The sequence below is a fragment of the Fulmarus glacialis genome, unplaced genomic scaffold, assembly GCF_000690835.1.
Source record: "Fulmarus glacialis isolate BGI_N327 unplaced genomic scaffold, ASM69083v1 scaffold35000, whole genome shotgun sequence".
NCBI classification, from domain to species: Eukaryota; Metazoa; Chordata; class Aves; order Procellariiformes; family Procellariidae; genus Fulmarus; species Fulmarus glacialis.
In genome coordinates, this window is record NW_009186499.1 from 53,466 (window position 1) to 65,203 (window position 11,738).

General features: G+C 41.4%; 1 protein-coding gene across 1 annotated transcript in view; it reads left to right on the forward strand.

The window, feature by feature from the left end:
- The window catches only part of INHBA (inhibin, beta A), a 15,248-nt gene extending 4,543 nt beyond the window's left edge, over positions 1-10,705 (forward strand). Inside the window, exon 3 of the mRNA XM_009588008.1 lies at positions 9,708-10,705. Coding sequence (XP_009586303.1) covers positions 9,708-10,594 — 887 coding nt within the window. The 3' untranslated portion in view covers positions 10,595-10,705. The remainder of the gene's footprint in view (positions 1-9,707) is intronic.
- The last annotated feature ends 1,033 nt before the right edge of the window (positions 10,706-11,738 follow it).

Genomic DNA, 11,738 nt, shown 5'->3' on the forward strand with positions numbered 1-11,738 from the left:
GGAGCCCTTGCCTTTGGAGTCCTTGTCAATATACACATTATCAGTTCTTTCAGTATGAAAGCTCAGGCTTTTCTTTTTTTTCCATCCCCTCCAATTCAGAAAGCAGGCAGAAGGTGTCAATGCCAGTGGTCAACAGAAGCAGCTCAATGTTAGTTTAGAAATGAGTTTTTAAAAGCAAAGAAATCTCTAAGCTATCTATGAGTCGGATTCCCCACCTGGTTTTCAGCAGCTAGCTCTGAGCACAGTGAAACACATACGGCATGAGCAGTGGTTTCTCTTCACTCTGTGGGTCCCAATCATTTGTAAACACATTATTGTCTCTCCTGAGCTCTGACACAAAGGAATTTGGAATTTGATATATGCCTACTCAGTACGACACCCTCCAACGGTGGCTCCTGAAGCCATTGGCTCTCACGGTCATGTGAACAGCGAAAATCGTGCATTGCCCACATGCTGGCCAATAGTCCAGCCACCGATCCCCCCCGCCACAAACTACCCAACACTAACACGTCACTTAGTTTGATTTACATAGCGTTGTCCTACCACTGCTAGCCAAATTAATTTAAGAAGATGTATGCTATGGAGTTGCACAGCTGAAGGATGGGGGCATCCGCTGTGTTCCTATGCCTTTTCTTCCCTGCTGCTGTTCTTCACCTTCACGCTAAGCCCATCCTGGAAGCCAAGGCAGGAAGGCTGCACCAGCCCTTTTTCCCATACCTGCTAGGCTTTGATTTGGGAGGAGGGAGGAGCAATTAGCAACCTAGAAACCGAGCTCTAGGGTTTGGGCTTATAATGGAAATGATAACTCCACTCTCTGGAGTAACTTCAGACTGCTAAAACATATTTTTCATCTATAGCCATTCATACTTGGTGTCTTGCTAATGTCAGAGGACCTACCACACTTTACAGGTGCCAGTGCTGCAATAACTTAAGTAAACTCCACCTGGGATCTCTTCCACTCACACACCAGCAGTATTGCATGTCAAATATTAAAGCAGTATTATTTTTCCTGTTGAGGAAAGTGAGGCAAAAAGAAGGCAAGTGACATGTCATATAGGAAGTATGAGTTAAAAAGACAGGAATAGAATATAGCCACATGGACAGTCCCCACTTTTCCCTCTGTGGGAACTGGGAAGAGTATGGGTAAGTTTAAAACACTGAGCAGGAGAATAAACATGTTCCTCTCACAGTCAGGTTAATGTTCGTCCAGCTTTTAATATGAAACTCGCTCTGTTTTGAAATAGGAAATCAATGAAAATGAATGGAAACATCTCACGTTCTATCAAATAAAGGTCTATGGAAACAGAAATAAGACTTTAGGCTTTTTGTTCCTTTGGGTATGACTTGACATAAACCAGCCATTCCTCCTACCTTTCAGAAGCCACATTTACTACTTGCCTTCATAAAAAAGTAGTATTTCCATCTTTCATCAGCCATATCCTCAGACATACAATGAAATGGAATGAATGAGCAAACAGTGCCCTGTGCACGTGACTCTGGCTTAAGACTGCTATTTTCTAAAATAGACCAAAATTCAAACGAGCACAGGCTTCAGACAATTAGAGGGGAAACTTAATGCAGTGAACTTGTCTGAAGCACAGGTGTAGTTATGTTCAGGAAATCAGCAAAATACTTGGCAGGTAGTTTTCACAGCTAACAAATCCAGGCAGATCTTTGCAAAACTAATGACCGCGAGTATTGGGCAAAAGTTTACAAATGCACCCTACTGTCCTTTGGCACTCTTACAAGTAAAACATGAAAATGATTTTCTACTTGCATATCAAACTAAGATTACTAACCTTGATTAGTCTTGCTATGAGGGTAGCTGTGCCAGAGCTCTGTGGGTTACTTCAAGGTCTTAAAAATAGTCTTTTGAGGAGAGGGGTCATATAATTTTGTGACAAGCAAATCCAACAGATTCTATAACTGAGATACCCAATGCTCATAAAATATGCTTGGCTACTAACTCTTTCATTATTTTAAGCAGATAGCTTATTAGGCAGACTTGAGATTTTGCCAAGTGAATTTGATCCTGGCAACTAAACTACCAATGAAACGGGTTGCTAACATCAGCCCCCGAGAAGGTGGTAGGAATTACTGGATGGAAAGACTGAAATCCAAAGGCTTATCGTTAGGAGAACTGTCAGGGAAAAAAATGAGAAATCTGACAGCTCTTCAGACAACTTCTACCTTTTTGTATCACTTCATACTGAATTCAAGGTGAACTGACTTAATCATGTGATGCCTACTTTCATGTGCAGATACATGTGTGTACACACTCACACCTCTTCCTAGGAAGATACCTACTCCTAATCATCCAGGCTGGTGGTTCAGGAGGAAAAAAAGGATGGGTCGCTTATGCCGCTTTAAATCATTTCATCAATTTTCCTTTAAAAGCAAATGTATTTAATGGTACAGATATCCGTGCTGAATAAAGAATGGCCACGAGAGGGCACACTCCAAAGGCTTTTTGCTCCACGCAAGGCAACGTTTCTGCAAGCTCCTATTTTACCTAATTGGATCCTGAATCCCAGAGATCTTTATGCTTATCTGTAGCTTCTCTGAGTGGAGCTCTTGTTTCTCTCTTCTAGTTTATTTAAAAGGCTGAGATTCACTGTAGTGGAAGACTGTAAGTAAAATAATGCAGGAAGGAAACAGGCAAACGGGAAAAAGAGAAATTGATGGATACTAGAAGTTCTGGAAATCTAGAGAGATCAGAAATTATCATTATTATTTTTTACAAGATACTGAGAAATGTGACTGTGAATCACCATCTGAGCTGATTTTCTCACATCTTTTTTTAATGCAGTCTCCCTGGCTTTTAGAAAACAAGCTTATTTCCCCTTGAGTGTTTTGTTGGGGGTTTTTTTGTTGTTTTTTTTTTTGCTTTGGCATACTATATAAAAGTTTTCAAGTTTAGCAAATGAAAGCAAGTTACTTCCAGAAGAAGAAAGCCATTCTGCATTAATCTGTTTCATTGTAACAAAATGTGAGAATTCAGGGAAGTTGGATGGTTGGAGAACAATTTGAGAAAGCACAGACGGATCTGAGAAGGTGGGAACCAGTTTAGAAGAAGATACCTGAGAGAGAGACAGAAAGTACTGTATGTCCATCTCTGTGTGTAGTCATGCATACAGTTTTGTATGCAAATGCAGTTGGGAATATCAGAATATGCATTTGCCTGTATGTGTGTATAAGCGCACGTATGTCCATATGTACGGGTATGCCAAGGCAGACACGTTTATATATCCATGTAGCTGTACCTGCATCATTGTAATATGAATAGGTTCCTGCAGATTAGAGTATGTTTTCATGTGCTCTCCTGTGTGCAGCATGTATCTACACTGCAGATGTGTAAATGATTCATGCTGAGGAGTTCTTATATCTAGATATGTCTATATGGGTATGAAAAGGTAATCTCATTTAATGCAACAGAGCTTTGCGAGAATGATTTAGGATTGAAGCTTAGTCTGCTGGAAGCAATTGGAAGTTTTGCTATTCATTTCAGTGGGCTTGGGATTTGGGCCTTAGCGCAAAGAAACTAAATACTACAATGAAAACAGACTGGCCACTTAATTTTAGAATTCACAACAAATTATTACAAGTATGTATGAAAAAAATTACTCTCTCTTTTATGAAAGACAAAGACTTGGTATTGTTTTTACCATGAAATATGTTATTGGTGCAAGTGACCCTAAACTTTGCTTGAGCTATTTTAGACATAAATACAAAAATCAAGTAACAAAAAACTTCAACCAAACAAACACCTTTTTTGTTTCTAAATATTTAAAGCCATGTGGGGGAAGGGCCTTCAATTTGGAAAGAACTGTCGGCTGTGGATGTAAAGTGCTTCCCTCCTGACAAAATAGCAGAGGAGAGTCAAGGTTCACCAGAACTGAATTATTTCACATTCTGAATGACCATGTCAATGCCCCTTTGGGTTAACTTTTCAAGAAAAGGTATTTAAATAAGGTTGCTGCTGCTTTTTCCCTCATGAATGCTTGGGGAATAGTTCTTTTTCCTGGTTTTCTTTTTTGGTTTATTTTTTCTTACAACGAAAATCTCCTTTTGCTGGCAGCAAAGGTATGTGAACATAAAGATAAGGTGTTTGTTATTTGTGTCATAATTGCTCCTGCTTTTGTAAGACGCAATAGTCAGGCAGTCAGGGAGCAGGAACGAAAGTATGCAACCTGGATGACCAGTCACATACGAGGGGTGATGAATAGTTAGAATAAATCGTTTGCCAGTGATCCATAGGCTGAAATACATTCACAGAAACGGCCACTGTCTAATCGCAGTAATAACACATTTATAATAATCAGTCTGCCTAGGGGATAATTGCCAGACGATAACAGTGCTAAATTCACTGAATAAATTCTACACTGTGAACAATTCATCTAACTCTAGTGGTCACTCATTAGTAAACATTTTGAGCAATTATCTCTCAATAACCATGCTCTTCACTCTCTTTAGAGGAACCTTTCTAGTAACCTATTTTTTTCTGTCTCCTGGGGAACGGAAATGAGAAGTAAAGAGAAGGATGCTTTTGAATGTAATTACAGATTGGCACGCAGTACAAATTCCCCCAAATCTAAACATAGGCAGTAGTAAAGTTAGCAACTAAAAAAGGAAAAAAAAGCTTGCTTTGTATGGAAAAACAGTTCACTTACAGTATAACGTAAAAACGGTTCAAAATTAAGCAGTGGTGAAGCATGGAAATTTAAAGTAACAGCACCTCTTACACCGTGAGCATTTTTCAAAGGAAAATTTAAATACTCTGTATTACGAGAAATTAAGAGTAAGTCACATTATAATGTCAGAAAGGATAATCACTTGCATTATGAAAAAAACAACCTTAATCATTTAACAGCATATGGTTTAAAAAAAAAAAATCATTTTAAGTATCTTAGCATTTTACTCAAAAATAGATCCTCTTAACTGTATAGCTTAGACCCTACCTAGCACATGTATATAGCTTGAACTAACAGGGCTCGATCTTGAATCCGGCTGCAAATTGCAAATAAGTGAGCTTCGACTGCATAGTCAAAGCCAGCGATACTGAAGGAAGGATCCTTAGCCCCAGAGGAAAAGCGCGCGGGAGCCGCAGGCTCCTGCCGTGAGCCCAGCACGAGCTACCCCACGCAGGGCTGCCCCCGCCAGTTCCCCCACACCTGGGCGCGCAAGAGCTCTGCCAATCCCTCCACGCTCTCCTGCACCGTGCCCGTCACCAAGTGCCGCTTGGGAGCAGGTACCAAGCGCAGAGTACCACGCGTGAGCCCTGAGCAGCCCTTCCAGAGGTGGAGAGGAGGGTACCTGTGCAGGCGCCCCTCTGCTTGCATGTTCAGGTCTCTCTCCTAAAAAGGTGTGCGAGCACCGCTGAAGAGAAAAACAGATACGAGCAAACTCTCATGCTATATATACTGATGCTACACTTTCTTTCCATTCAGTAACTCCTTCCATTAAACCTTTTACCATATATGCACTACTTTTAGGGCTTGTATTTTTAACCATTTCTCACAGCATTTGCCAGTGTCACTCGCGCCGCTAGACTGCTCCCTCGGCGTCACAGCCCTCTTCCTGGAAGGGACTTTGCTTAGCAGTAAAGCAGAGAGGTGGCCTCTCCAAGGCTTTGGAAAGGGAAGACGAGGAAAAGCAATCAAAGGGGGCCCAAAGTAATCCCTCATCTCCTTTTTCAGCTGCTTTCTGCTATGATAACAATCCAGGCTGTTGACATCGCCGTTTATATGAGCATGGAAGTGATGAAGGCATTACCACTGTTGGGCCGTGGGTCTTTCCACAGGAGTCAGGCAGGAGGAGCAGGATGATTAGAAATGGAAAAAGACCCTTGCAAATCAGCTGTGGCAGATGAAAAGGAAGGACAACGGGATAAACAAAGTGTAATTATGGAAGTGATACCGTCCCCAACTTTCAGAAAGGTCTATTTTTTACTTTCAGTTAGATGAACAGTATATATTTCCAAAGCTTTGAACGTGGTCATTAACTCAGACCAAAAAGGAAAGACTGCTAAATCCCTAAGCAATATTTGGAGAAAATGAAATACAGCAATTTTTTTGTCTCAGAACACTTGAAGAATTTATTTTATTGCAGCACCTAACCTTTTGGAAATAAAGATCCTGTTATAAAGTGAATGTGTAATCATAATGAGCCAGATCCAGAGACCTCTATTCAGTTCTAGCACAGGCCAAACTCTGATTTCAAAATGAGCTTGTCTGAGCATAGTGACCTCGTAAAGACTCCAGGATTCATACCATTTGTGCTGTGTGATTGTAACAAACTAGTTGTGAATGCGGAGAGAATTCAGAAAAGCTTCGTTTTTTCCTAATGTGAAAGCATGCTTTTCATCCCCAACTTTGCACCATTCCCAGTCTCCTAAAAAGATCTGTGAAAGGGAGAGGTTTTTTTAATTGTTATAAAACCTTTTATTAGCTATGCAGGTTTGAGGACTCAGGATTTTGTTTTGTCCACAAATATTAGGCTCATATAAGCTTCCTGCATCTTCTTGCTTTAGAATGTGAATTGACCATTCGTCTGTGAAAATGTAGCTAACCACATACAGAGAGGCTGTTATTGTGGCTAACAACCTTCAAGGAGGCTGTTATCCCCGTATGAGGACATGTCTTATGCTACCTTGCTCAAGCTCACTTTCCTCAAGTGAAGAAAAAACAAGTACTCCGGTACTTTCACCGTACTATTCTAGTAATTTTAGTAATGAGGAGGAATTCAACTTTAACACATACAGGAACATATAAAAAACTAATTAAGAGAGTTCTTGAGGTCCTGTTTCTTTCATGTACTATCTGTCAAAAAAGCGGCTGCATTGCTACACTTCTGGCCAGTGCATAAGGTAATATGAATATTTACTGTTGGAGATATGTCACTTGATAACTATTTTCAACTCGCACTGGCATGGAAATAACAAAATGTGAAATATCACGCATTAGCACTCAACAGCATCAGGTTATTCTGTAACACAGGGCTGTCCTGCTTCTCTGATCAGATGGGCCATGTAGCTCCTTCCACTGTTGAGCCAGGCCTCCACACCCCGGCTGCTTTCTTAACAGCACGAGTGGGCCAGTTTTCCATGTTCATGTCCAGCACAACTGATCTGTTCATGCACAGGATCCCTCCTCACCAGAAATACTGTCTGTGCCCCGCTTGGTACCTCAGGAACACAGAATAAGTTTTGCACTTCCCAGCAATATATGCCTATTGCCTGCACCAGTCTGTGAGCTCTGGGGAAAGAGAGCAGCTGGGAAGAGGCTGCTGGTACCAGAACAACTTCTGCAGCTTGGTCTAAACCATCTTTTTTCCCCCCAAGGTTTCTTTGGGTAGGGACAGCAAGCAGAAGGGGTTAGATGGAGAGTCTTGGAGGCAGCAACCCACTCCTGGCAGGTCACCTGCCTTCAGGTTCCCCTGAAGCCCAGAAAGGGTTTATTGGGACTGTGCCAAGGAAAGGGATAAGCTAAAGTTAGAAGCTTGCTTTAGAAGAGAGAGTTGGGGGGAATGGATGGACGGTCCTCGCAGGCCTTAGAAGTATCCATTCTCATAGAGAACACTCTTTATAACATCCCTACCTACAAGGCAACCAGCCTCTTGGACCAGACTTCCTTTGGACTGGAGGAATGTCACTGTACATCTCCTCATGCTCTGAAACCCGGGCAGGAGTGGGATTAATGCCTATCACCTGCCCTCTGTTCCAACACAGCTGGCAGCTTTGCCATAGTTTCATTTCCAGAATGGAAAAAATAGTGTTAGCTGGTAAGAGCTGACTAATGAACTTTCAGTCATTATTGAATGAATCTTATTTAAAAAATAATAGAAAGACAGTAACTCCACTATGCCTCACAGTACTGGTCAGCTTGCTCTGTCTTTTCTATAACCCACTTCCTTTTCTAAGGCACAGTCCTACTGGTTCACGTAGCTCCCTGAGAAATTAATGTAACTCACTTTGGAGACTGGCATCAGCAAAGTCTGTGAGAAGCATTTAACACAAACCATGTGTTTCCCTATCTCAGTCTACAATTTCACACTCTCACTTAGAGGCAAACCAAAAACAAAACGTTGTGCCCTTTGGCCACTGTAATTCACAAACGTCTATCTCTTTGACCTGGGAATGTCACCAGGGAAATGTGGCAGTGCCAGGACTTCACAGAGAAGGAAAGCAACAGGTAGCTCAAAGGGCAGCACAGCCTGCCTACAGACTTGAGAAACCAGGAACTCTTGAATTTGCAAGTGAATACGGGATAGATGTCTCTTGTGATTTTGCCCCACTTCTGTCTCACCTGAGAATGGGGGAGCAGGAAGATGGTCAGGGAGCCCGCACTTAGTGGAGTTCAGTGGCAATGGGAAGCAAGGAGGAGAGCCTTGCTGCCGTGAGAGCAATTTTTCCTGTATGCATCCAGCCACTTCAGTTTTGACCACCACTTGCCCTTTTTAGGGTGCAAAGTTCTGGTTCCCTGACAAGCAAAACCACTGCACAGAGAATAGGGTCAACAACCATGGGTAGCTCAAGAATAATAATGCCAAATTGATAATTATGAATACTGTTTCTGTCTCACTAAGGTCAGATATCTGTGCATTTCAAATCTGTGACCCCAGTCCATCCTGGCCTCCATACTGAGAAAGAACAAAGGATGCCAACATGGCCTTTTCTTTTGTCAAGAAAATAGAAAAGTACCTCTCTTAAAAACTAATACCACCACCACCCCCCAGCTAATTCATCCTCTCTTAACTTTTTCATGCTCTAGTGATCAAATCATTAAACAGCCCTCATTATTCATTCCAACTTCTGCCAGGGATATGAGCTCTGTATCAGAGAAACACCCCCTCACCATCATAATCATCATCATGACATCTCAGCAAGTTGATACAATTATGCCAGAGAACCATCCCCATAATTATACAGTTCTTTAGCTCATTTCTCAGTGTATTCACCATTACTATAATCACAGCGAGTACAGCGTGTTAAATTAAGAACAGGATCTACAGCTAACATCCCACAGGATGAAGAGTCTGCCTGCTGCAATTCTGCAATTCTTTACAATATAACTCTGCAAACCTCTCAAAGCTGAGGCTCATATGATAGTGTTTCTTTGTTTTTGAAACAATTCACATTTACAACTCATTTTAAGATGCATATGAAGAATGGCATTTTACGGAGGGAGAAAGGGCAGACCTCGTTCCCACATAATTTCCAAAGTATTGCCAAAGAATTGGCAGGGCTGGAACTCACTCCCTAACTTTAGCTATTATGCCCAGATTTTTATGCGTATGGTACATATAGCCATGGGCTGTTGTCACAAAAGCATTTTTGCCTTTCAGCTAACAGTGATCACAAAGGCAGCTTAGGCAAATGAACTCTTAGCAGCTACTGATGCTTATTTGCCATGAGATGGTTTACATAAATGACTATATCATTACCATAACAAAATGCTTTGGTTAAAATATGATACTGGAAAACAACAAGCAAAGAAATACTTTTCTAAAGAGACAATTTTCACAAAGACAAACTGAGGAGGGGATGAGGTGAAGGAAGGTTAGAACAGAAGAATCATAAAAATTTAAAAAGCCAAGTAGGAAACCTGGGGAACTTCATGCCTGTGGTGACAGTAACAGAATTCTCTTTAACAGAATGCAAGCAGACATACTAACAAGTTCTTCCTGTCTATTTCCATTTACCAAATCAGGCACAGCCAAGAAAATGTTGCACTTTGAGATTTCCAAGGAAGGCAGTGAATTATCGGTGGTGGAACATGCTGAAGTGTGGCTCTTCCTGAAGGTCTCCAAGGCCAACCGGAGCAGGACAAAAGTCACCATCCGCCTGTTTCAACAGCAGCGGCAGCCAAAAAGCAACTCTGAAGGAGCAGAAGATATGGAGGACGGGGGGCTGAAAGGTGAAAGGAGTGAGACTTTGATTTCGGAAAAGGCAGTGGACACCCGTAAGAGCACTTGGCACATCTTTCCTGTCTCCAGCAGTGTCCAGAGACTCCTGGACCAAGGCAAGAGCTCTCTGGATGTGCGGATTGCCTGTGACCTGTGCCAAGAGACTGGAGCCAGCCTGGTGCTACTGGGCAAGAAGAAGAAAAAGGAAGATGATGGGGAAGGGAAAGAAAAGGAAGCCGGAGAATTCACAGGAGAAGAGGAGAAGGAGCAATCACATCGGCCCTTCCTGATGATGCTTGCCCGGCACTCAGAGGACCGTCAGCACAGGCGGCGGAGACGAGGCCTGGAGTGTGATGGCAAAGTCAACATCTGCTGCAAGAAGCAGTTCTTTGTCAGCTTCAAGGACATAGGATGGAGTGACTGGATCATTGCACCTACAGGTTATCATGCCAACTACTGCGAAGGAGAGTGCCCCAGCCATATAGCAGGCACATCTGGTTCATCGTTATCTTTCCACTCCACTGTCATCAACCATTACCGCATGCGGGGCCATAGCCCCTTCGCCAACCTCAAGTCATGTTGCGTGCCCACCAAGCTGCGGCCCATGTCCATGCTCTACTACGACGATGGCCAGAACATCATTAAGAAAGACATACAGAATATGATTGTGGAGGAGTGTGGTTGTTCATAGACACGTGTGTGCACAAGACCCTTCTCGTTAAGTTGAGAAGAAAATGTATCAAAAGCCCAAGAAGAGGAAAGACCGGACATGGTATAACCTTTTTTGAATGAAACAATCATCAGAAATAAAAGCAAAAACAAAAGAGAGAGAGAAAAGAGAAGAAAAAAAAAAAAAAAAAAACTTATGGAGGATCAGAAAAGACTTCAGCTGTAAAAAGGAAGAAAGCTTCATGAACCCGGGCTTGAATGAGATACGTCTGAATGGCGGTATGGGTTGGGGATTTCCCCTTCCTTTCAGTATGCTCCTTATCTTATTACATAGTATATTAAACATTAGTTATTACTAGGGGAGTTATGTTCCCTCCCTTAGTTACCCATCAGTTCAAGCCGTGGTAGCAGCTCATCTAACCTGCAGCAATTTGGACTAAGTCCAAAATGTCGTTGAAATTCCTTGAAAAGCCATGTGTATGAACACTACATTCACTGGCACTTTCCCCCCAAATTTACCGAGGAACCGAGTAGGTGTGTAGTGTTTGTGTGTATATATATATGGCTATGTATTTATATACATATCTCTATACATACAGACACTATACACATACATATACTTAACATTGGTAAAGGGACAATATTGTGCAGGTGTATACACCTTCATCTTCTGCACTACATTTACAAAAAAAAAAAAAGAAAAAAGGAAAAAAGAAAAATGAAGAAAAAACAGAATAAAAAAAAGAATGAATGAAAGAATAAAAGTTACATTTTGTAAAGGTGCTTACAACGTTAGAACTATGCAACCTAGTTGGTTTGAAACTGTTTACCTGCGAAAGAAAGAAAAAAAAAAAACAGAAAGACTTTTTTTTAAATGGAAGTAACTTGTTTTAAAAAAAATTCTTCAGTGAGAGATACTTGAAAGGAACATGTTTGTCCAGTTACTGGAGCCAAACATTTCTATATTTTGTAAAAAAAATTTTTAATCGTTTACTATTTGCACTACAATGGTGTCTGACCTGTCTAATCCTTATTTAACAAATATTTGCAAGGGAGGGTGGTTGGGTGTGGGAGGGGTTGAGAGCTGCACTTATTGTGAGCTATACAAGAACTGCTACAGCACACAAAATAGCTATTTTTATTATTATAATAATTATTATTATTTT